The 21,424-nt window shown below is 60.4% G+C and overlaps 2 protein-coding genes across 9 annotated transcripts in view; one reads left to right on the forward strand and one right to left on the reverse strand.

Annotated features, from left to right (window-relative positions):
- The first annotated feature begins 442 nt into the window (after positions 1 to 442).
- Positions 443 to 10,903, forward strand: Capn12 (calpain 12). The gene is made up of 21 exons (XM_026412174.2): positions 443 to 682; positions 1,519 to 1,588; positions 1,688 to 1,806; positions 1,973 to 2,106; positions 2,861 to 3,029; positions 3,835 to 3,909; positions 3,980 to 4,065; positions 4,134 to 4,208; positions 4,825 to 4,988; positions 5,074 to 5,309; positions 5,678 to 5,689; positions 5,876 to 6,084; positions 6,343 to 6,385; positions 6,468 to 6,527; positions 6,913 to 6,974; positions 7,365 to 7,431; positions 7,518 to 7,580; positions 8,272 to 8,350; positions 10,518 to 10,634; positions 10,735 to 10,793; positions 10,877 to 10,903. Exons 1-21 carry the CDS (start codon positions 443 to 445, stop codon positions 10,901 to 10,903), a joined length of 2,166 nt encoding a protein of 721 aa, XP_026267959.2.
- Positions 10,904 to 11,277: 374 nt separating this feature from the next.
- The window catches only part of Actn4 (actinin alpha 4), a 69,784-nt gene continuing 59,637 nt past the window's right edge, over positions 11,278 to 21,424 (reverse strand). For 6 of the 8 annotated variants that reach the window (XM_026412121.2, XM_026412116.2, XM_026412117.2 and 3 more), the window contains 10 exons: positions 19,240 to 19,390; positions 17,204 to 17,312; positions 16,872 to 17,012; positions 16,606 to 16,788; positions 16,382 to 16,516; positions 15,281 to 15,460; positions 14,365 to 14,511; positions 13,597 to 13,677; positions 12,580 to 12,738; positions 11,278 to 12,469 (listed from right to left, as the gene is read on the reverse strand). In XM_026412121.2, coding sequence (XP_026267906.1) covers positions 12,311 to 12,469; positions 12,580 to 12,738; positions 13,597 to 13,677; positions 14,365 to 14,511; positions 15,281 to 15,460; positions 16,382 to 16,516; positions 16,606 to 16,788; positions 16,872 to 17,012; positions 17,204 to 17,312; positions 19,240 to 19,390 — 1,445 coding nt within the window. In that variant the 3' untranslated portion in view covers positions 11,278 to 12,310. Of the gene's footprint in view, positions 12,470 to 12,579; positions 12,739 to 13,246; positions 13,313 to 13,596; positions 13,678 to 14,364; positions 14,512 to 15,280; positions 15,461 to 16,381; positions 16,517 to 16,605; positions 16,789 to 16,871; positions 17,013 to 17,203; positions 17,313 to 19,239; positions 19,391 to 21,424 lie in introns of all 8 variants that reach the window. The other 2 variants (XM_077793371.1, XM_026412119.2) reach the window with 1 other exon arrangement.

A 21,424-nucleotide genomic window follows, 5' to 3' on the forward strand; every position in this document is an offset into this window, starting at 1 on the left:
AAGCAGGTGGAGAAGGGAGGGAGAGATAAGGGAGCCCCGGCAGACAGGAGACAGCGAGATGTGGACCCAGAGGTCACCTCGCCTCCCCCCCATCCCTGCCTTGACAGCCCCACAGGCCACACAGGCTGAAACACACCCCCACACTGACCTCCTTCTGGCACTCCCACATTGGCAGCCAGTCCTCCCTCAGCTCTGCCCACCATTCCTCCTGCTGCTGGCCAAGCCCATTAAGCTGCTATCCTGGCCACAACTGAAGGCCCCACGCCCCGGGGAGGAAACCACTGAAGAGGCGTCCTGCTCTCGGGCACCCAAACCATCAATTAATGTTAACAAGGGAAGGCTCCTAAAGACCCCCAGCGGGGTGCGGAGGGGGCCGAGGCCCCGCCTCTGTGACTCAGGAGGTTAAAGGGCCTGGGCCAGTCTGAGAGATCAGAGTGTCCGGATGGAGTGTGGCAGCAGCAGGAAGGTCACCATCCAGCTGGTGGACGAGGAGGCAGGGCCCGGAGCCAGGGGCCCCCAGCCCTTTCGAGGCCAGGTCTACGAGGCCATCCGAGCGGCCTGCCTGGATTCAGGGGTCCTGTTCCGCGACCCTTGCTTCCCTGCTGGCCCTGATGCCCTTGGCTATGACATCCTGGGACCTGACTCCGAGAAGGCCAAAGGGGTGGAGTGGAAGAGGCCCCATGTAAAGTGGGGCTGGGGCCGGGCCCCGGGTCTGAGGGAGGAGGCTGGGTCTGAGGGAGGAGGCTGGGTCTGGGGGAGGAGGCTGGGGGCCTGGACCCCAGGTCTGAGGGAGGAGGCTGGGTCTGAGGGAGGAGGCTGGGGCCTGGACCCCAGGTCTGAGGGAGGAGGCTGGGGTCTGGGGGAGGAGGCTGGGGCCCTGGACCCCAGGTCTGAGGGAGGAGGCTGGGTCTGAGGGAGGAGGCTGGGGCCTGGACCCCAGGTCTGAGGGAGGAGGCTGGGGTCTGGGGGAGGAGGCTGGGGCCCTGGACCCCAGGTCTGAGGGAGGAGGCTGGGTCTGAGGGAGGAGGCTGGGGCCTGGACCCCAGGTCTGAGGGAGGAGGCTGGGTCTGAGGGAGGAGCCTGGGGCCTGGACCCTGGGTCTGAGGGAGGAGGCTGGGGTCTGAGGGAGGAGGCTGGGGCCCTGGACCCCAGGTCTGAGGGAGGAGGCTGGGTCTGAGGGAGGAGGCTGGGGGCCTGGATCCTTGGGTCTGAGGAAGGAGTCTAGGGTCTGAGGGAGGAGGCTGGGATTTAAGGGAGGAGGCTGAGGGCCTGGACCCCTGGGTCTGAGGGAGGAGGCTGAGGGCCTGGATCCCCGGGTCTGAGGGAGGAGGCTGGGGTCTGAGGGAGGAGGACTGAGCCCTGGACCCCTGGGTCTCAGAGCAGGTCCAGCCATCTGGGACTCAGGGAGGCCCAGGGAGGCTGAGCCCGGCTCGGGGACCTGCTGGGTGGTCCTGGTCAAAGACCCCGTTACCCTGGAGCAGCAGCTCCCTCCGGGGCTGAGGTCTGGCCTCCCCCCAGGAGTTCTGCGCCGAGCCCCAGTTCATCTGTGAAGACATGAGCCGCACGGACGTGTGTCAGGGGAGCCTGGGTGAGACCCCCCCCCTCCAGGCCCTGTCCTTGCCTCCTGTCCCGCTCCTCCCTCCCCTCGGCCTGTCCCCTCCTTCCTCCTCACCCAGCCTCCCCCCAGGTAACTGCTGGCTCCTGGCAGCCGCCGCGGCCCTCACTCTGCACCCCCGACTCCTGTGCCGCGTGGTCCCCCCTGGACAGGGTTTCCAAGATGGCTACGCAGGTGTCTTCCACTTCCAGGTAGAAGCCAGGTCCCCTGTGCAGGCCTCCGCTGCCCCGTGGTGACATGGACTTCACAGTGGACGTGTCCCTGTGGGGCTCTGGGCCTGGGGCAGCAGGGGCAGGGGTGGGGCCTGGGAGGACTGGCGTTGGAGCCCGGTTGGAGCCGTGTCCCCTCCCCTGCCAGCTCTGGCAGTTTGGCCGCTGGGTGGACGTGGTGGTGGACGACAGGCTGCCCGTGCGCGAGGGGAAGCTGATGTTCGTGCGCTCGGAGCAGCGGAATGAGTTCTGGGCCCCCCTCCTGGAAAAGGCCTACGCCAAGTGAGGACCCCCAGACCCCACGTGGGCCCCCAAGTGACAGGGATCCCGAGTCCCCAACCTCCGAGTCCCCCAGGCATGCCACCAAGGATCCCACGCCAGGTCACAACCCCAGAACCCTGCGGACGTGTAGGGGAGGCATCCTTCACCCAGTAGCTCTTTTCTCAAACCCGTAGTTTTAGGTGCCGGTGGACACAGTGCCTCTGTTCCATTCATTCATTTTTATGGGGCGCTGAGGACGGAACCCAGGGCCCATGTGAGCCAGGCGAGCTCCACGCTGAGCCGGCCCGGCCCCCAGCCCCGGCCCCTCACATAAGTCCTAAGGACCCTGACATCTCCTGAAAGACCCCAGGTTCTCCAGATCCTGTATTGTTCCCCGCTGGGGACCTGTGATCTCAGGCCACCTCCCCTGTCTAGGGACTCATCTAGAGAACCTCCAAAACAGTGCATGTAACCCTGGGACCCTCAGAGTTTGACTCGCCCACCCCGAGGCTCTGGATGCCTGACAAGCCCAGGCAGATCACCCCAAAGCAGACGTCTCCCCAGACACTCAACGCTTTGGACCCAGGGCTGGACTCCCAGGACCCGGACACAGCGCAGTCCCCAGGGCTCTCTGTCCAGGCTCCAGGGGTTTCTAGCAAGCGTCATGGGTCCCCACCTCCAGCATCTGAGAGTTTCAGGGATAGCCCCTGGGGGTCCCCACCCAGGACAGAGGCCCCAGATGGGAGAGTCTCAGCCCCCGTCCCCGCGCCCACAGGCTCCACGGCTCCTATGAGGTGATGCGAGGCGGCCACATGAACGAGGCCTTCGTGGACTTCACGGGCGGCGTGGGCGAGGTGCTCTACCTGAGGCAGGACACTCCAGGCCTCTTCTCTGCCCTTCGCCACGCCCTGGTCAAGGAGTCCCTTGTGGGCGCCACTGCCCTGGTGAGAGCTGTTCCCCCACACAGACCCCTGTCAGGACCAGAGCAGAGTCGGGGTGCGGCGGGAGGGGAGCTTCCTGTCCTCCTCCTCTCAGCTTCTGCTGCTGGCTTATTCTCTCCCACACATCAAACTGGAGAAGGTTAGATGGAAAGGTTATTTGCTCTTCCAACTAAAAGCTTCAGGAACAGCTGGATCTAGGTGCTCAGAGGATGTTGCAAACGTGTTTTTCTATCCTGGAAAGGAGTTAGTCTCACACTCAGGTAGGCTTTTTCGTCATTGGGGTACAAAGGGTATCCCATGCCACCCAAAAGGTCAAAAAATAATAATAAAGAGGGCTGGGGTTGTGCTCAGTGGTGGAGCAGCCCTGTATTCCATCTTCAGTGGCCAAGAAAAAAAGACTAGTTTTGAGAACTTCAGCAGAAACCCCAGGATTGGGCTTAGCCTGGGTCATGGTGTGTGGAACCGAGACCCCGCCATGCGCTCAGTCATTGCTGGGTTCTCGGACGCACTCACTCAGCCACGTAGTGAAGCCTCTGCTTGGCGCCTACTCCTCTGTCTGGGTGTCTCCCCTCCTGGTCTCTCTGTTCTGAGTCTCCCCAGCCTCAGGAGCCTCTTTCCCTCTGGTTCATCTTTTGTCTGGTTCATCTCCCTCCCTCTCCCCATCCCTCTCCTGTACTCCCCAACTCCAACGCCCTCTCTGAGCCCCATGCCATTCAATGCTGGGCTTTGGGTGGCAGGAGGTTGAGAGCATGGGGACAGCAGTTTCCCTCCCCGACCCCAGACTCACTGTCTCTGGTCCCCTTCCCAGAGTGATCGGGGCGAGTACCGTACGGAGGACGGGTTGGTGAGGGGACATGCATATTCAGTCACTGGCACACACAAGGTGAGCAGCCCCCACGGGTAGGCTGGCAGGGGGTGTCCAGGTGCCACCCTACCGATGCTGCTGTCCTTAGATGTCCCTGGGCTTCACCAAAGTGAGGCTGCTGCGACTGCGGAACCCATGGGGCCGTGTGGAGTGGACCGGGGCCTGGAGTGACAGGTGGGAAGGGCCTGGGGTGGGGGGGGCGGCTGGGTCCTGCCTGCCACCCCTCACACCCCCCTCTCCAGCTGCCCGCGCTGGGATGCGCTGCCCGCTGAGTGGCGAGAGGCCCTGCTGGTGAAGAAGGAGGATGGCGAGTTCTGGTGAGTTCTCAGGGACCCGGCTCTGCCTCTGGGAGGCACTGAATCAGGGGACTCAGGGTGAGGAGGGACATGGGAGATGTCCTTGGAGATGGGACCTAACAGGGAGACGGCGTCATTCTCAGTGGCAACTTGGGAGTCGGGCTCTATTTTGCAAAGCCAAGAAGTCGTCGAGGTGATGTTCAGGGAATTGTGTTGAGAGCCGCAGCTGGAAGTTTAGGGGCAGCAAAGTCGTCTTTGGGGAGTTTGGAAGGGATTGGGTAGTATTTAGGGAGGTTAGGTGACATTTGGCATTTCTTGAATTTTGGCAGAATTGAGGATTTGGAGGATACTTGTTGATAATTGGGAGTCTGAGGGTCTCAATGGTTGGGGGTTTTGTAAAGGCAATTTGACCATGTTTGGGGGGACTCTGAATCTTGGCTACTGGTGGAGCATTTCTGAGGACTTGGAGACATGGGGGGACCTGGAGGTGCAGCGATTTCTGGAGATCAAGGGGTTCCTGGCAGTATGTAAGGAATTGCAGGGCTTTGTGATTGGGGGAGTCGCTCTGGGGTCTTGAGCTGTTTGGGGTTGGGACTCTGGGGGTGGCCTGGGTGGCTCTGACTGCTGCCGCGTGCAGGATGGAACTGCAGGACTTCCTCCGCCACTTCAACACTGTCCAGATCTGTTCCCTGAGCCCAGAGGTGCTGGGCCCCAACCCGGCTGGGGGTGGCTGGCACATCCACACCTTCCAAGGTCGCTGGGTACGAGGTTTCAACTCTGGAGGGAGCCAGCCTAGTGCCGGTGAGGCCCAAGCGGGGACCCTGAGAGGCAAGCTGGGGTGGGGGCTTGCACCAGGCGGAAACCCCTTTTTTCTCTCCTCTGTTAGAAACCTTCTGGACTAATCCTCAATTCCGGCTGACCCTGCTGGAGCCTGATGAGGAGGAGGACGATGAGGATGAGGAGGGACCCTGGGGAGGCTGGGGGGCAGGCAGGGCAGGGGGCCCAGCCAGGGGGGGCCGCATCCCCAAGTGCACGGTCCTCTTGTCACTCATCCAGCGAAACCGACGGAAGCTGAGGGCCAAGGGCCTCACTTACCTCACCGTGGGCTTCCACGTGTTCCAGGTGAGGCCCTGGCAGAGCTGAGGCATGGAGGGCAGGGGATTCTAGGGGTATTGCAGGGGCACGGACGCAACTGGGGATGGGCCAGAGGAGAGAGGGAGCTGAGGGAGGGTGTCTGGGAAAGTTTGAAGGGACAGGGTGGGGACAGGGTGGGGACAGACTGGGGACCAGGAGGGGGACTAAAGGGCACAGATAAGGGAAGGGAAGGTTGGGAAGGAGTCAGAGGGAACCTGGATCAGGGACAGGGTCAGAGGTTCAATAAAGGCCCAGGACCAAAGACATGGGAAGGATCTGGAGGGGAGGTGGGGGCTCTGAGCAGTGGCACCCCCTGCTGCTGCTGAGTCCAGCGGCCACACTCTTCCTTCTTACAGATCCCAGAGGAGGTGGGTCTCAGATGTGGCCCAGCGCCCATCCCTCGACCAGCCCTGGGGCTGGGTCGACCAGCGCTGGAGGGGAAAAGTCGGGGTCTGGGGGCCGGGCGGGCTCGGCCAGGTGGTCTGGGGTGCAGTGGGTGGGAGGTCTTGGGGAGGGAGCTCGGGCGGGTCGTGGTCATGCCCCGCTGCCCGCAGCTGCTCGGCCTCTGGGACTCCCCGCGCAGCCGCGCACTCTTGCCGAAACTGCTGCGCGCCGACCGCTCGGTCTTCTGCGCCCGTCGCGACGTGAGCCGCCGCTGTCGCCTGCGCCCCGGCCACTACCTGGTGGTGCCCAGCGCCTCCCAGGAGGGAGACGAAGCCGACTTTACGCTGCGCATCTTCTCAGAGCGAAGCCACACAGCAGTGTGAGCCGGGGAGCCCCGCCCGGGACCACGCCCCTCCCGCCCGGGACCACGCCCCTCCCGCCCGGGACCACGCCCCGCCCCAGCCCCGCCCCACGATCCCAGGCCGGTACCCACCCCCGGCCCGGTCCCTGACCCTCAGCCTGGCCGGGATGTGCCTTGGGTCCCAAGACCCCACCCTACCCCGCTGGGACCCCGCACGCCCCGCATCCCAGTCTTGGGGAACAGCCCCCCTCCACATTGCCTGTCCATAATCTGCAGGGAGATCGATGACGTGATCAGCGCCGACCTGGAGGCCCTCATGGTGAGGGACTGCTGTGGGAGGGGGCGACGAGGGAGGGATGGGCTTTGGGCTAGGACTAAGTGCCCCCTGTCCCGTTCCGCAGGTCCCCTACAAGCCCCTGGAGCTGGAGTTGGCACAGCTGTTTCTGGAGCTGGCTGGGGAGGTGAGGGGGCCCTGGGCTGCGGGGCAGTCCCTCCCCATTTCCTGCTCTCCAGCCCCCTCGTCCTAGGCGGCTCATTTTGATTTCCCTCCGGCTCCCCCTGTGCGCTCTCTCATGAACTTCTTTTCTGGAGAAGTCCAAGCCTCTTCCCGCCTTGAGCCTTCCTTCAGCAGTACCCTCTAATTTTCCTTCCTTTGCACCTCCTGCCAGGCTGACGCCTCAACTTTCCAAAGTGTCCTTCTATGGAAGCTGCCCCTGTCACCCAAAGGTGAACCCTGAGAAAGGACAGGCCTGGGGTTCTCCCAGTCTCTGTCACACCCCCAGCCCAGCCTAGCTCAGGGCCTGGCCCAGAGCAAAGGGCCTCACAAGCGACTCTTTCCCTGACCAGGAGGAAGAACTCAACGCCTATCAGCTCCAGACCTTGCTAAGCATCGCCCTGGAACCTGGTGAGTTCGGGTGGAGGACTGCTGGCCAGGGGTCATACAACTCAGAGCTGGACCCCAGAGCTCCCCATGTGTGCTCATCCATGATGCTGCTGGGGGTCAGGCTGCAGGAACCTTGGTTCAACCTGGCAGCCTCTCCCTGCACGTGCTCCATGGTGGATCCTGTGCCAAGCTCGTGCCAAGGCCACTTGGCTCCCCCTCCTCTGAGGCACCTGTGAGCAGACTGGCGCTCCCTGCTGGGTTCAGACCCCAGCTCTGCTAGTTAGAGCAATCGCAGGCTCTTGTGTCTGAGTCTGTATAAAACGCCTGCTGTGGGGAGCTAGGTCCCACAGAGTGCTCATGACGGCTGGCATGCAGGGATTGACATTTTTCTTCTTGTAGCCAGGACCAACACCAGGCCCAACACCAGGACCCCTAGAGAGATCGGCGTTAGGACCTGTGAGCAGCTGCTGCGGTGTTTTGGGGTACATGGGGCAGTGCATGAGGGGATGTTGGGGGTCTCTCTTTTTTTCTGGAGACATTGATCTTAACCAGACTCCCCCATCCACAGCAAGGGCCAAGTTTGGCCCTGCACCACTTCCAGCAGCTCTGGAGCCACCTGCTGGTGTGGCAGGTAAGTTGGGGGGGGCCTGCAGGGCAGCCTCTCCCTGCACAGACACCCTGTGGGCGATCGAGGGCCCAGAGGACGGGGGATGGGGTGGGGGTGGGCGGGGACTGGACCACTCTATGTCTACTTGGAGTGACCTGGCTGGGATGTCCCTAGCTGGCCCATCATCCCTCTGAGGTTGCTCTAGGGGCACTGAATGTCTCAGGGATGGAGAGTAGTCTCTGGTCCTGGGTTGAAATCTCAGCTTCCAGCTGAGCCCCTTTCTGGAGGTGACCCCAGCCAAGTCCCCTCCCTTCCTAGGGCCTTTACTTGGCCACTAAGACCCCTGTGAAGAGGCAGGGATCAAAGATGTCTGCACAGATGACAGCGATAAGTCACCATTTACTGAGCCCTCCCTGCGCCTTTGTGGGTGGAAGCGCGACTTGTCCTCACAGGCCCTTGAGTTGCTTTTGTTCCCATGTCAGGAAGCGCGACTTGTCCTCACAGGCCCTTGAGTTGCTTTTGTTCCCATGTCACAGATCGGGAAATGGAGGCACAGAGTGGTTAAGCTGCTGGCCTGGGGCCTGTGGCCGGGAGAGCAGCTGCAGCCCAGGATGTGTGGCCTGGGAGGCCTGGTTTAGCCTCTTCAGCAAGCTCGGCCACTGCTCGAGGGCCTGGGCGGGGGGTGGGGGACGACTGACCTCCACTCCCCACCCAGGCCACGTTTGACAAGTTTGACGAGGACTCATCAGGGACCATGAACTCCTACGAGCTGAGGCTGGCGCTGAATGCTGCAGGTGTGGACAGGGTCCCTGGGGTGGCCATGGGGACAGGGCCTGGCCCTCCTCCTTCTACACCAGTCTCAGCTCTGGGTGCCACTCAGCTGTGACCAGTCCTTTGTTGCCATTTCCTGGCAGGGACTGGGCGACCCTGGAAAAGGCCAGATGGGAAGGCAGGGAGGGAGCCCCAGTGTAGTGGGGGGAGGGTGGGGTGGCCTGGGAGGTGGTGAGGTGGGTAGGGGTGCTCCAGGAAGGGAAGACTGGCAGCTGGTGCCTGAGAGGCCCTGGCTTTCCAGGGAGGGTGAAGGAATGTTCTGGATTCTGGAGAGCTGGGGTTGGAGTCCGCTGCCAACTCCCTCTCCTTGAGTCCCTATCTGTGACCTGGCCGAGCGCAGGGTGGCTGCAGGAGCCTGTGGAAGTTGGAAAAGCCAGGGAGAGGGCTCCTGTGTAGGGCAGGGGAGGGGCTGGTCAGCACTGGGAACCCGTGGCTCCTGAGCCACACCCCGGCCCTTCTGGCACCACAAAGTAGGCTGGGTGACTGTGACCCAGTGGGAGTGACAGAGTGAGACCCAGAGTGGGGAGCCAAGTGTTCAGGGATGTGTAGGACAAGATGAGCCAAAGTTGCGAACCAGGGCGCTGAGTCTGAGACAGGAACAGAGAGAGAATGACCCAGAACAGCGGGAAGGTCTGACCGTTTGTTCGTTGTCACCAAGTACCTGGTACCTGCCAGGAGTTATTCAAGGCAGAAGAAAACTGACCTTGAGAGTTTCTCTAGTAGGAATTCACACAGAGGGCAACCGCAGGGCCCTGGCTGTTTCTCAGGGCCTTCCGTCTGCCCTGGGCACAGCACCCACCACCCCAACACCTGAGAGCAGATGCCATGTCAGAGACCTAGAGCAGGTCACTCGGCCAGGAAGGTTTCCTGGCCAGGTTTTCCTGACCTGGAGACTCAGCTCAGCCTAGCACTACAGAAATACACTCGATAGATGCCTGGGGAGGGCTCTTTTTTTTTTCTTTTTTCTTTTTGGTAGCAGGGATTGAATCCAGGGCTGCTTAACCACTGAGCCACATCCCCAACCCTATCTATCTATCTATCTATCTATCTATCTATCTATCTATCTCTGTATTTATTTAGAGATAGGATCTCACTAAGTTGCTTAGGGAATCACTAAATTGCTGAGGTTGACTTTGAACTTGCAATCCTCCTGCCTCAGCCTCCTGAGATGGGACTACAGACGTGTCAGGTGCCCACTAATAACTACCTGTTAAATGGATGAGTGTGCAGTTAGGTGCAGTGGAAGTTGGTGAAATTGTCCTGGTAACTGTGTACCTGGACATGTGGGGACGGAGGAGGAGAGGGTCATCAGGCAACCCTGAGTGTCTGAGGGGTGGAGGATCATGTGGCGTTTTTTTGAAAGGCTCTGTTAAGATTCTATAGCAAAGGTGACTTTGAAACTACTTCTGATGTAGAGCATGGAGAAACGACTGGCGTCAGACTGATGAAAATGTTTGCATACAGTTATTCTCCAGTGCTCAGTGGCAGAGAGAAAGTATTACAGCCCTTAAAAGGAACAAAAAGCCAGTAATAAAAAAGCACAGACATATAATACCAGCAACTCGGGAGGCTGAGGCAGGAAGATTACAAGTTAGAGGCCATCTCAGCAATTTAGTGAGACCCCCCTTAAAAAAAAATTTATTTGTTTGTTTTTAGTTGTAGCTGGACGCCATACCTTTACTTTATTCATTTTTATGTGGTGTTGAGGATCGAACCCAAGGCCTCGCACATGCTAGGCGAATACTCCACGGCTGAGCCACAGCCCAGCCCTAGAGAGACCCTTTCTCAAAATATAAAATAAAAAGAGATGGGGATGTGGCTCAGGGTTAAGTGCCCCTGAATTCAATCCTCAGTACCAAAAAACAAACAAACAAACAAACAAAAAAGGAACAATAATAGGTGCCTGCCCAGTAAACATGAGAAGCCATTCCATTCTCACACTAGTGTGTGGGTCCAGACTGTCACATTACCCCTTCGACAGATGGGGACGGGCTCAGAAGTGTAAGGTGCGGCCTGTGGCCCCCAGCTGGGACTTGAACCCAGGCCACATGCAGAACGAGGAGGAGCGGAGTCCCGTGGTGTCAGCATCTCCCCGGGACTTGGGTGGGCTCACGGGGCACCTCCCTCTAGGCTTCCATCTGAACAACCAACTGACCCAGGCCCTCACCAGCCGCTACCGGGACAGCCGTTTGCGTGTGGACTTTGAGCGCTTCGTGTCCTGTGCTGCCCAGCTCACCTGCATCTTCCGTGAGTGCCACCCCATGCCCCTTGCTTGGGGCACAAGGAGAATGCCTCCCGTGGCTGGGGGACTGGGATGGGGGCACTCACCCTGCCCTTCTCTGCACAGGTCACTGCAGCCAGCACCTGGATGGGGGCGAGGGGGTCGTTTGTCTGACCCGCAGACAGGTGGGCCTGGGCTCAGGCACAGGGTGGCTCTGGTGCCCACCCAGGACCCTGCCTCCAGCCTGCCTCTTGTTTCTCTTGCCCAGTGGATGGAAGTGGCCACCTTCTCCTAGGATGTTAGGTCAGGAGCACCGGCTGCTGGAGGCAGGGAGACGCAAGGCCACCTCTGCTCCGAGCCCTCCACCCCCCTGCCTGGAGACACCCGCCCTCACTGGGTGGCACCTGAGCATGGCTGAGGCCTGGCCACCAGCGGCTGGCCCAGCGCCCCTCTGTGCACCCCGGTCTCCTTGCCTGCACACAGAGCCGGGTCTGCAAGGCCGCTCCTGGGCAGCCTGTGTGGACTGGGCCTGGCTCCGTGCTGGGAACGGAGGGGCCCGTGACACCCTCTTATCTAACTCCCGGATGGGATGGATGGGGACCATGGGCTCCTGTGCTTTCCTGAGAGAGAACAGAGACAGCAGAGGGAAGGAGGACACGGGAGGAATCCTTAAAAATATTACATGTTTTATTATCCTGTCCCCAAAAGGGTGGTTTATCCAGAAACCAAGAAAAAAAAAATCAATCAGAATAAACTCAAAAGGGGGTGGGGGGACCATCAACTACCAGGCAGCCAGTCCAGCAGCCCACCTCCACCTCAGGAGGCCCCCAGAGACCCCTGCCCAACCCAAACGAGGAGAAAAATCAGTGAGGGACCGGGGAGGGCAGCAAATCAGCTATGTCTTCATTACGAGAGCGAGAGGCGGCAAAGATATGTTGCTAGGTGAATATATATTTATATAATAAATCCGTAAGTTAATAAAGTAAATAGTAATTCTCTGAAAGTTTTTAATTTTTTAGGTTTTTTTAAAATTTATTTTTAATTTTTTTTTGTTTTTTGGTGGATTTTTAAATTTTTATTGTTCTGTTTTTGTGGGTTTTTTTGTTTTGTTTTGGTCCTTAGAAAATCTGAGACCAGACCAAACAAGGCCAAGGCCGGCTGGGCTGGTGCTGGGGTGAGGGCCGGCTGCCAGACCAGGCCCCTGGGACCACAGATGGCGGGGGCGGGGAGCAGGGGGGCTGTGCTCCACTGGGCAGCTGTGGTGCCCCCTGCTGGACCCTTTGCAGGGCAGGGCGGTTCCTGGACAAGGCACATGGGGCTTTGGCCTGGATGTGGGAGGCCTTGGAAGGACCTCAGGGGCAAAGGAAGGGACCTGGATGTGGAGGGGTGTCCCCCGGGCACAGAGGGGACCTGTGTTGCTGTGGGGATCCATTGTCCCCTCCACATAGGTTAAAAAAAACCAACGCATCATATATATTTACCTGACCAGAGGTGCTGACCCCAAAAGTCTCCCTTCCCCCACCTGATGGGGGGACCTCCTGGCCAACCAACGAGAGAGGACAGAGCCCGCCCAGCCCCTCCCTGCCCACCCCACCCAAGGACCGGCAGAGAGTGCTTTGCATAGATACAGAGTCAGGGGAGGGGGGGCTCCCGGCCCCTCCGGGAGGCCGTGAAGCGGGCATCGGGGTTCCCAGGCAGGGCTTCACAGGTCACTCTCCCCGTAGAGGGCCGTGGAGAAGGACTTGTAGTCGAGGGCCCCGGGCACGGCGTCGGGGCCCTGGTAGGGCGCCATCCGGGCGATGCAGTACTCGGCCTGGTCGGGGGGCAGCTCCCTCCGTAGCTCCTCGGCCGTGATGAAGTTCTGGGGGTGGCAGGAAGGACTCTGAGCCACCCTGTGCCCCAGTGCCAGCTTTGATCCCTGCTGCAGGGAACCCTCCTGCCAGCCCCAGGTCCCTCCAGCATCTCGCTCACCTTGTCCCCGGCCAGGACCTTGAAGGAGGCGATGACCTGGTCAGCGGTATCTGTGTCAGTGGTCTCCCTTGACATGAAGTCAATGAAGGCTTGGAAGGTCACAAGGCCGCTGTGGTTGGGGTCGACCACGCTCATGATGCGGTTGAACTCAGCGTCGCCCTGCGAGGTGACGGGGCAGGTGACAGATGGCACTTAGTGGGGAAGGGGCACCGGGCTGGGACTGGTGGCGTGGGTCTGAGGAGCAGGGCAGGAGAGCAGGGCTGGAGTCCAGCCTGCCTTAATGGCGTGGGCCAGGCAGAGCTTGCACCTGGCGGCCCAGGCCCAGGCCTCGGTGGCCCCTCTGCCCACCCCATGGCCTCAGGATGCGGGGAGTCAGGGTCTACTGCCCCCCGCCCCAGGCTCACGAGGTAGCTCTGGAGGAGGGGAAGAAAGAAAAGAGAGAAAGAGAAAGGAAAAGGGAGAGAGCGGGAGGGCTGCCCTCCGTCTCTGGAGACTTCTGGGGAGGAGGGGCTGGGGAGTCATCGGAGGGACCCCAGCCCAGCAAGCGCAGCAGTGCAGGACGGCTGTGCCTCCTGGCGGAGGAGTGTCCCCGAGGACATGGAAGCTCTGCAGGCGTGAGGGGGCGGGAGGAGGAGGAGCGGTGGCAGGGGAGGCAGAGGCTGCATACCAGGCTGTATCCTGTGGAGATAAGCAGAGCCCTGAAGTCATCGGAGTCCATGCTGCCTGTCTGCTTCTGCTCCCAGGACGCAGGCATAGCAGAGGAGGCCAGGCCCAGAGGAGGCAAGAAGGGCCGCCCCATGTGCACAGCGGGCAGACAGGACAGTGGCGGGAGCGGGGAGACAGGAGGCCAGAGAGACCAGGTAAGGGGGAAAGTGTCGGAGAGACACGAGGGCAGGGAGGTGGCAAGAGAGCCGTGAGATGGCACACACGATGGCAGGAGAGGCGGAGGGGAGGGGAGGAGAGAGAAGGAGAGAGAGAGCAGTTAATCGCCGTCCTCGGGGCCCAGGGTGCGCGTACCTGCCGGTCGTTCTCCACGTCGTAGCCCAGGCTGATGAGGCAGGCCTTGAACTCCTCGGGCCCCAGCGCCCCGCCATGGTCCTGCCGGGGCCATCCAAGGTGGGAGTGCGGGAGGGGTGGTGTGGAGACCAGGCCGCAGAGGTGGGAGGGGACCCAGCCACATGCAGAGGGCGGGGGGACACACGGGGAAGGGAAACAGAGTTAGAGGCAACACAGATGAGGGTATGGCCAGGGACAGCTGGGGCAGGAGCCAGCTGGGGCCTCGGCCCAGGGGGCCTGAGGCAACCAGGGACCTTCCTGGCCTCCTCTGGGCAGTGGTGACAATGAGAACCCAGTCCTGGGTGCAGGAGGGGGCGGGGGCTCTTCTTGCCTTTGTGATTTGGGCTAAAAGAGAGGGCCACCAGGGCCAGAGGGGCAGCGCTAAGGCTGGACTCTACACACAGACGCCAGGTGGTGGCACGTCAGCCAGCAGGGCTGGGTGCTTAGGGCCTCTAAAGGACACCGTGTGTGGGGGCCAGATTCCCAGGCTGGGTCTTAAATCCTGGGAATGCAGGGACTTCGTGTGCTGCAGGGTTTCAGCCACAGGCAGCAAGGATGTGCCCCCCCAGTCCAGGAGCGCCCCCCCCCCCCGGGGTCACTGGCTGAGATCCCGCCAGGCCTGAGTGACGGCTGATGCTTAGAGATGTGAAGGTACAGACAGATGCAGAGATGGAGGGGCCAGAAGGGATGGTGACAGGGAGGGAGGGACCGCGGCAGGGGGATGTCCACCTTGTCGAAGTGGTTGAAGGACGCCCGGAATTCTTGCATCTGCTCCTGGCTGATGCCCTTGGCATCCCGGGTGAGGATCTGGTTCTCCACCTCGTTGATAGTGCGGGCGATGGTGGTGAGCAGCTGCTCCCAGCCCACGCGCACGTGCTGGGGAGGGGCAGGGCAGGGCGTGAGCGCAGGTGTGGTGGCTGGTCGGGGTCTCCCCTGGGGCCTCTTGGGGCCTCTCCAGTCCCATACCCTCCTGCGTGTGGGGCGTGGGGCCTCCCTGCCGCCTCTGCCAACCACTGGTTTCATTCACTCCGGGGATGAACACGGCAGGGGGCAAGGACCCGACACCCTGTGCCAAGATCCACATGGCAGCTCTTTAGAGGCAGGCTGGCCAGTGCTCAACCTCGGCTCTGGGGATGGGAAACAGTGGTTTGTGGCATTTGTGGACCAGCACGATGAGACGATGTCACCAGGGTTGATTTCAAGCCACCAAGTGGACCAGCTTCAAAACTCTCCTCATGCTGGTACACTGCCCTTGCACATCGTCAGGGTCTGGGGGAGGCTTCCAGGTCCCTGGGTGAGTCTAACCCAAGATAGGTGTTGCCATGGTGATGGGGGAGTACAGGTAGGACTTTTTTTTTTTTGGTACTGGGAATTGAACTCAGGGGCACTTGACCACTGAGCCACGTCCCCAGCCCTATTTTGTATTTTATTTAGAGACAGGGTCTCACTGAGTTGCTTAGAGCCTTGCTGGTGCTGAGGCTGGCTTTGAACTGATAATCCTCCTGCCTCAGCCTCCCGAGCTGCTGGGATTATGGGTGTGCACCACCACGCTGGGCTGAACTAATCTTTAACAAATTTTAAATAGCAAAAAAACATTTCCACCAGAGAGCCTGGCGAGCGGCGGAGCCCGGCTGGGCCTGCGCACCTCCATGGTGTAGTTGGTGTGCTTGTTGTCGAAGATGAGGGCCTCCTGGATGAGCTGGTGCTGCTGCTCCAGCAGGTCCAGGTTGGGCTTGTAGTCCACGATGCTGCGCTCGTACTGCTTCAGGTGGCTCAGCTGGTCCTCCAGGGTCCCGTTCATCTCAATGGAGATGCGTCCGATCTCCTGCAGGAAGGCAGCGCCGCCAGGGATGAGACCACTCCGGCCAACCCCAGGGGGCTCTCCAGCCTGGAGTCCTGGGCCACAGGACTGCTGACCTAAAGGCCAGCTGCTCTGGGTTACCCGCTCTGGTCCTCCTCTCAAGTAAAAGCAGCCACCATGGGGAGTCCGTGGGCCATGTGCATCACACCCTTAAGCTCACTGGACCCTGGTCCCTCTGTGAGGCCTGCACCTAAAACAGGCCTGACCACAGACGTGGGAACATGGAAGCTCAAGGGGGCTGGTTATTGCAGTAAGAGGCAGCCAGTATTTGAGCCTGGGCCTGTGGCTCCTGACCGTGGACCCTCAGGTCCAAGGCTCTACAGGCTGCAGAGACAGCGCTGAGCCCCAAGGCTGGCCCTCCTAGGCCCCCTCCCCAGGCTTGCTGAGTTTAAAGAGGCTGCTCACTGTCGGCCTGGTCCACTGGGAGGTGGCTGGAGTTGCTATCAGCAGTGCCACAAACCCTGTGGCTCAAGAGGGTCCCTGGGGAGCCGCTGTGAGCGCTGACTGTCTTGTTCACTGCTCTGTGGTATCTCTCCCGTGGGGCCAGCACAGAGCAGCGGCCAAATGCATTTGCTGGGGGGGAATGGAGAGCTTCCACCCCACTCTGGAGACAGAACTAAGGCGCAGAGGTGCGGCTGGCGCGAGGCACAGCGTGAGAGGCACAGCGCGCAGGGAGGGGCTGCTCTAGCCTCACCTGCCCGAGCCTCAGCCAGGTTTCTGTCTAGTGCTGCCACTTTTGCCCACATAACTTGGTGGCCCTCCTAGTCCTGGAGGGTGATCAGGGGTCCTAACAAGCCCAGGGGCCACAGGGACCCTCTGACCAAGAAGCTCACCCAGGTGCGTGCTCCACTCCGCCCATGCCCAGGGCAAGGGGGGCGCCCTCACCTCCATCTTGGTCTGGATCCAGGGCCCCACCACGTTGGCCTGGCTCGAGAACTGGCGGCGGAGGTGCTCGTTAGACTGCTGCTTGCTCTGCTCTTCCAGAAGTGCGCGGTCCCTCTTTGGCACCAGCTGTTGCACCTGGGGACACGAGGCAGGAGTGGTCAGGGCTGTGGGCTCTCCTGCCCGGCCGGCCCCACCAGCCTTTCCCTCGAGAGGCTCTGGCCCACCTTCTCCCACTTGGAGTTGATGATCTGGGGGGTGACGGTGGTGTAGGGGTTGCTGCCAGACAGCTTGATGTGGTTGCTCTCAGCGATCCTCTGGGCCTCCTTGTGGATGGCCAGGATGGCCTCCCGCTCCCTGTCGGCGTCGGGGAGGGTGGACTTGAACTGGTCGTGGGCTGAGATCAGGCCCTAAGGGAAGGAGTAGGAATGAGGGGGGCAGCCTGGACCTCCTGGGCCCCCAGAAGGGAGCAGGGTCCCGGGGCCGGGCAGACCTCGATCTCCTCGATGGTGTGAACGATGAACATGTCCTGCAGGTCCTCCATGGCGCTCTCCATCCAGTTGTTGAAGGGCGCGGCCCGCTTGGCGTACTCCAGGTGCAGCTGGTCAATGGTCTCCAGCTGCTTCTCTGTTTTCTGTGATGGGCGGACAGGGACAGGGACAGAGGCAGGAGGGCAGGTCAGTGGGTGAGTAGAGGAAGGAAGAGTCCAAGGGGCACTAAGGAGGGTCAGGAGAAGACCCTGGACTTGGGCATCATTCTCACTACCCACCATCCTCAAGGACAGTCAGGGCCCAGGGCTCCACCAGTGACCCAGCCCCTCCTCACCTCCAGGGCTTCCCTGCGGCTGTGGGTCAGAGAGCCTAGGGCGTCCCACTGGTCACAAATCTTCTGACACCGAGTGTTGACATTGTGGGAATCATAGTAATCCAGCTCGCTGTGGGCCAGGCAGATGGCAGTGAGACCCCAGGCAAGGGGTGTAGCTACACCCTGCCCCAGGGGTCCCAGGGCCAACACTGGAGGGCAGTACTAATCAGCTGCCCAGGGCAGGAGGAGTGGGGGGGGCGGGAGTAGTGGCTTCTAAACAACCAGGCGGGGGGCTGCAGTGCAGCCCTAACAGGCCTGGGATTTTGGCTGTTCCTTGATTTAAAGAACACCCGGCAGAGTGCAGAGGCTCAAACGACGGGCTCTGGAATGTGGTCGATGATGACTGACCCCTGGTGATCCTGGCTGAGTGTACCCCCTACTCCAGATGCCTCCGTTTTCTTATCTGTGACGTGGGATGAGACTATGGGGGTGTCCAGTCAGTTCATGCACATGAAGTGCTCAGAGGAGCCTCTACACCTCGTAAATACAAGAAGCAACAGCTACTCATGAACGATTTAATTCATTTCAACGGGCAGTAAGAAAAAAAGATGTAACTAGCATGCAATCTCATGCTAAGTAACCAATTTGATATTTAAGAAAATAAGTAAGTTGCCTTAACAGGCAAATAGAATTATCTGAGGTTCGGCTTGCACAGTTCAGTTATCTGTGACTTGAAAACATCAATGTCTTGACTGTTTCAAGAGAGAATGACCACATCCCTGTGAACTTTACTCCAGTATATTGTCACAATTGTACTACTTTGTTGTTGATAATCTCTTAATGTGCCTACTGTAAAAATTAAATTTCACAATAGGTACCTATGCACAGAAAATATAGCAGACCTAAGGCTTGGTGTTATTCACGGCTTCGGGCATCCATTGTGCCCCCTTGGTACGTTCTTGGGCTGTACCCGAGTGAGGGGGCTGCTGCTGCTTGGGAACTATTATTTGGATGACTGTGGCATGGACAGCACTCAAAAGACCCTCCCTCTCTCTTCCAGAACAGTTTAGAAAGCCCCCAGGCCCCAGGTCAGGGCAATAGGTCTCATGCAGCTGGCCCAGTCAGATGGGGGCACCTGCCCATGTCCCCATAGACCCTACAGCCCCTGAGGGTACCTGCCTCTGGCCTTGCTGTCCTTCGTATGGACATGCAGGACCCTGGGGGTACCTGTGGAAGCCCTACAGCATTGTCTGGGGCAGATGGGAAGCCCTAGAGCACCCCACAGCAAGGACGGGGGAGCAGGAGGGAAACCAGGGTGCCCAGTGCGGTCCCCGTCTTCAGGAATAGCAGGACTCTGCGGACAACTGCGGCAGGGCAGGGGTGGCTGTGGAAGAGGCAGCTCCAGCCAAGAAGCCTATTTTTGAGCAGACGGCTATTTTGGGAGCCCTGCAGCCCCTTTAGGGCCTGTGGATTTTCCATGAAGTAATGGCCTGGGCCTCCCACTCGCCGGGCCCTCCCTGCCGCAGCCGCTGCACTGGTGGAATAAGGCCCCATTCACGGGCTCCAGGGGCTCAGTGTACTAATTGTGCACACAAGTTTATCTGCAGGGTGGGGAAGGGAGGGGCGAGACCCGGCTGCCTGGAAGCCTTCACAATAAGTGTATTCTGAGCAGGAGGGAAGAAGCCGGGCGGAACAATGGGCCTACTGTGCAGCCCGGTTCCTCGGGGAGGAGCGGCTGGGAGTGCAACAGACCAGCGGCCCACCCCGCCAGGGGCTGGGGGCCTACATGGTATGGTGGGCAGGGCGGGTGAGGACCGGGGACCCCTAAAGCCTGAGGACTCAGGACAAGTGGTCAGCAACCTCTTCTCTGCTGGAGGACCTAGACGTCCTTGTTCCTCATTCAGGGCTGAGGCAGGAGGGGCCAAAGGCTTTACCCAGAGGGCCCTTCGCGGTATCTAGGAGGTGAAGGCTCAAGGGCCCCATTCCAGGCCACAGTCGGCTGGACCCGGGATGCTTCCACCACCCCCCAGGGCAGGGCGCAGAGAGCCCACACATACTTGAGTTCCTGGGCAATCGCTGCAATCTGTTCCACGCGGTCCTGGTGTGCGGCCAGGTCACTCTCGAAGGCCTCGTGCTTGCGGATGAGGGCTTTGATGTCTGACAGGGTGGCTGTCTCATAGTCCCGGTGTTTCAGCATGGCCTCCTTCCCTGGGGGTGGGTGCACAGAGGCACTTGGACAGCAGCCCAGCAGCCATGGGGCTGTCTAACTAGGAGGGGAAAGGGGATGTGGACTCCACATCCTTCCTTGCTGAGGGAGGTACTATGAGTCTAGAAACTTCCAGAATCTTCTTCCTTGCCCTCCAGGGATCTCTAGGTCCAAGTCAGCGATCCCGACTCAACCCATGTGTTCTGAACTCAACCCCCTTTACTGGGAGGGGACCATAGAATTGAACCACAGCAGCAGGGCCACGAAGCTAGACCCCGTTTCTGGTGGGACAGGGCCTGGAGAAACACCTGGGCCCAAGGCCCACTCCCCAGGCAGGGCCAGGGAAGGGGCAGCTTCAGGGTCTGGGTTCTCCTGGGAGCCTGGCCCAGAGCCTGCACCACAGCCTTTTGGAGCCAGGCTCCTCGGGTGGTGAACCCACCACACATCTCAGCCCCTTCCCACAGTCCTCTGGCTGTTTATGTGCAGTGGGGCGGGGTCGCTGTGAGGCCCTTTGAAGGGAGGAACACTGTTATTAGTCCTGGAGCCTGACTAATGACATACCCCGCATAAAAGCTCAAGCCAACCCTGCAAGCCAGCGAGGTGACTGTAAGGCACAGAGAGGAGTGCGCCAGCCTGTGGGAGGGGAGTGAGGACCCTGCTCCTAAAGGGCCCTGCTTTAGCTGAGCTCCTTTGCTAGGAGTGGCAGCTCAGAGAGCCCCTTCTGGCTCTGCCCAGAGCACTAACAAACAGCTGCCACCCCGTGTGGTGACTAAGTCTCTGGGTCCCATCCTTCATCTGTAAAATGGGGCCAACAGCAGCAGCTACATGGCATCGGGCTAGTCCAGGCTTCAGCGAGGTGACGTGAGAGTGGCGGGTGCGGAGCCAGTGCTATGCTCATCTCAGCCACCCACAGCCTCATCTGTACGGCAACTACCAGCCACCCCTCGGCAGGGCCTGGCACGCAGGCAAGCGGTGGGCTGCCCGGGAGACGCCGCTCCCTGGCCAGCAGGCCGCCCCACCCCCTCGGGAGGCCTGACCGCAGAGGCTAGCAGGCAGTTCCCCTCTCCAGACCGCCTTCTCCTGGGGTGGGAACCAGAAATAGCAGGTTAGCATTGGGCCTCAGCCACGCTTCAGCAGGCAGCTAGAGGGGCCGCCTGAGGAACCAGGGGGCGGGCCCAGCCACACCGTACCAGATCAGGCCAAGTGGCAGCCAGAGGAGGGACATGGGGGTTCACTGGTGTTTGGTTTCATTTCCAGGAAATCCAGGTCCCAGTGAGGAGCACCTGATGGACCCTCAGCCCTGTAGCACTGAGCAGTGATGCTCAAACCAGCCCGAGACCCCTAACTGGACCGAGGAGGCGTCCTGACTGCTGCAGGGGCGCAGGGGACTGTGGGGCCAGCCCCTCCTCTGGTTCAGAGGACAAGCTCTGGTCTCGGGCATGAGAGCTGGCAGGTCTGCCGGGGACTCTGGGCTGATGCAGGGCAGGGCTTGATGCCGAACGCCTGTGGCAGAGGGGATGCCTAGCCAGGCAGGGGTATGTGGAGGCTCCTGGACCAGCAGGGCCCAGGCCCAGGACTAAGCTAACTCCTAAACTCCTTAGGTGAAGGCCAGACCCAGTCATTACCAGGGACAGGGCTCTGGTGGGCCATCGCACCCACGCCCCTCCGGAAACCACTGCCCAGGGTTTCCTGGAGCCTTGGAGAGGGCACTGAAAGACGTGCCCAGAAAGGAAACCCATAGACACGACACCCCAGCAGCCCTGGAGGAGGAGCACGTGGAGCAAGACAGCAGGGGACGGCTCAGCCTGAGCGCGGGACGTGGGTGCTGTAACCTCTCCTTGCTGTGGCCAGGGGTTCTAGGACAAGGGAAACGCAAACCTTCGCTGGCCCGAGCATTCCCCAGGCAGGAAAGCTGCTGCGTACAGGCCTGTCTGGGAGAGTGGCTGAAGACATGTTTATTAAACAAACATACAGACTGAACGCCAGCCTCCTTCCCCAGGAGACGGTAGCAGCCATCACGCCCTCCTCCTAGGTAC

The sequence above is a fragment of the Urocitellus parryii genome, chromosome 15 (assembly GCF_045843805.1).
Source record: "Urocitellus parryii isolate mUroPar1 chromosome 15, mUroPar1.hap1, whole genome shotgun sequence".
In the NCBI taxonomy this organism is placed as follows: Eukaryota; Metazoa; Chordata; class Mammalia; order Rodentia; family Sciuridae; genus Urocitellus; species Urocitellus parryii.

Bases quoted from the DNA above. Each gene is read 5' to 3' on its own strand.
- Capn12 (XM_026412174.2), top strand. From the start codon at position 443: ATGGAGTGTGGCAGCAGCAGGAAGGTCACCATCCAGCTGGTGGACGAG. The intron at 6,975-7,364 runs GTTCGGGTGGAG...GACCAACACCAG, and splicing joins ATCGCCCTGGAACCTGGTGA to GCCCAACACCAGGACCCCTA. The intron at 8,351-10,517 runs GTGTGGACAGGG...ACCTCCCTCTAG, and splicing joins GCTGGCGCTGAATGCTGCAG to GCTTCCATCTGAACAACCAA.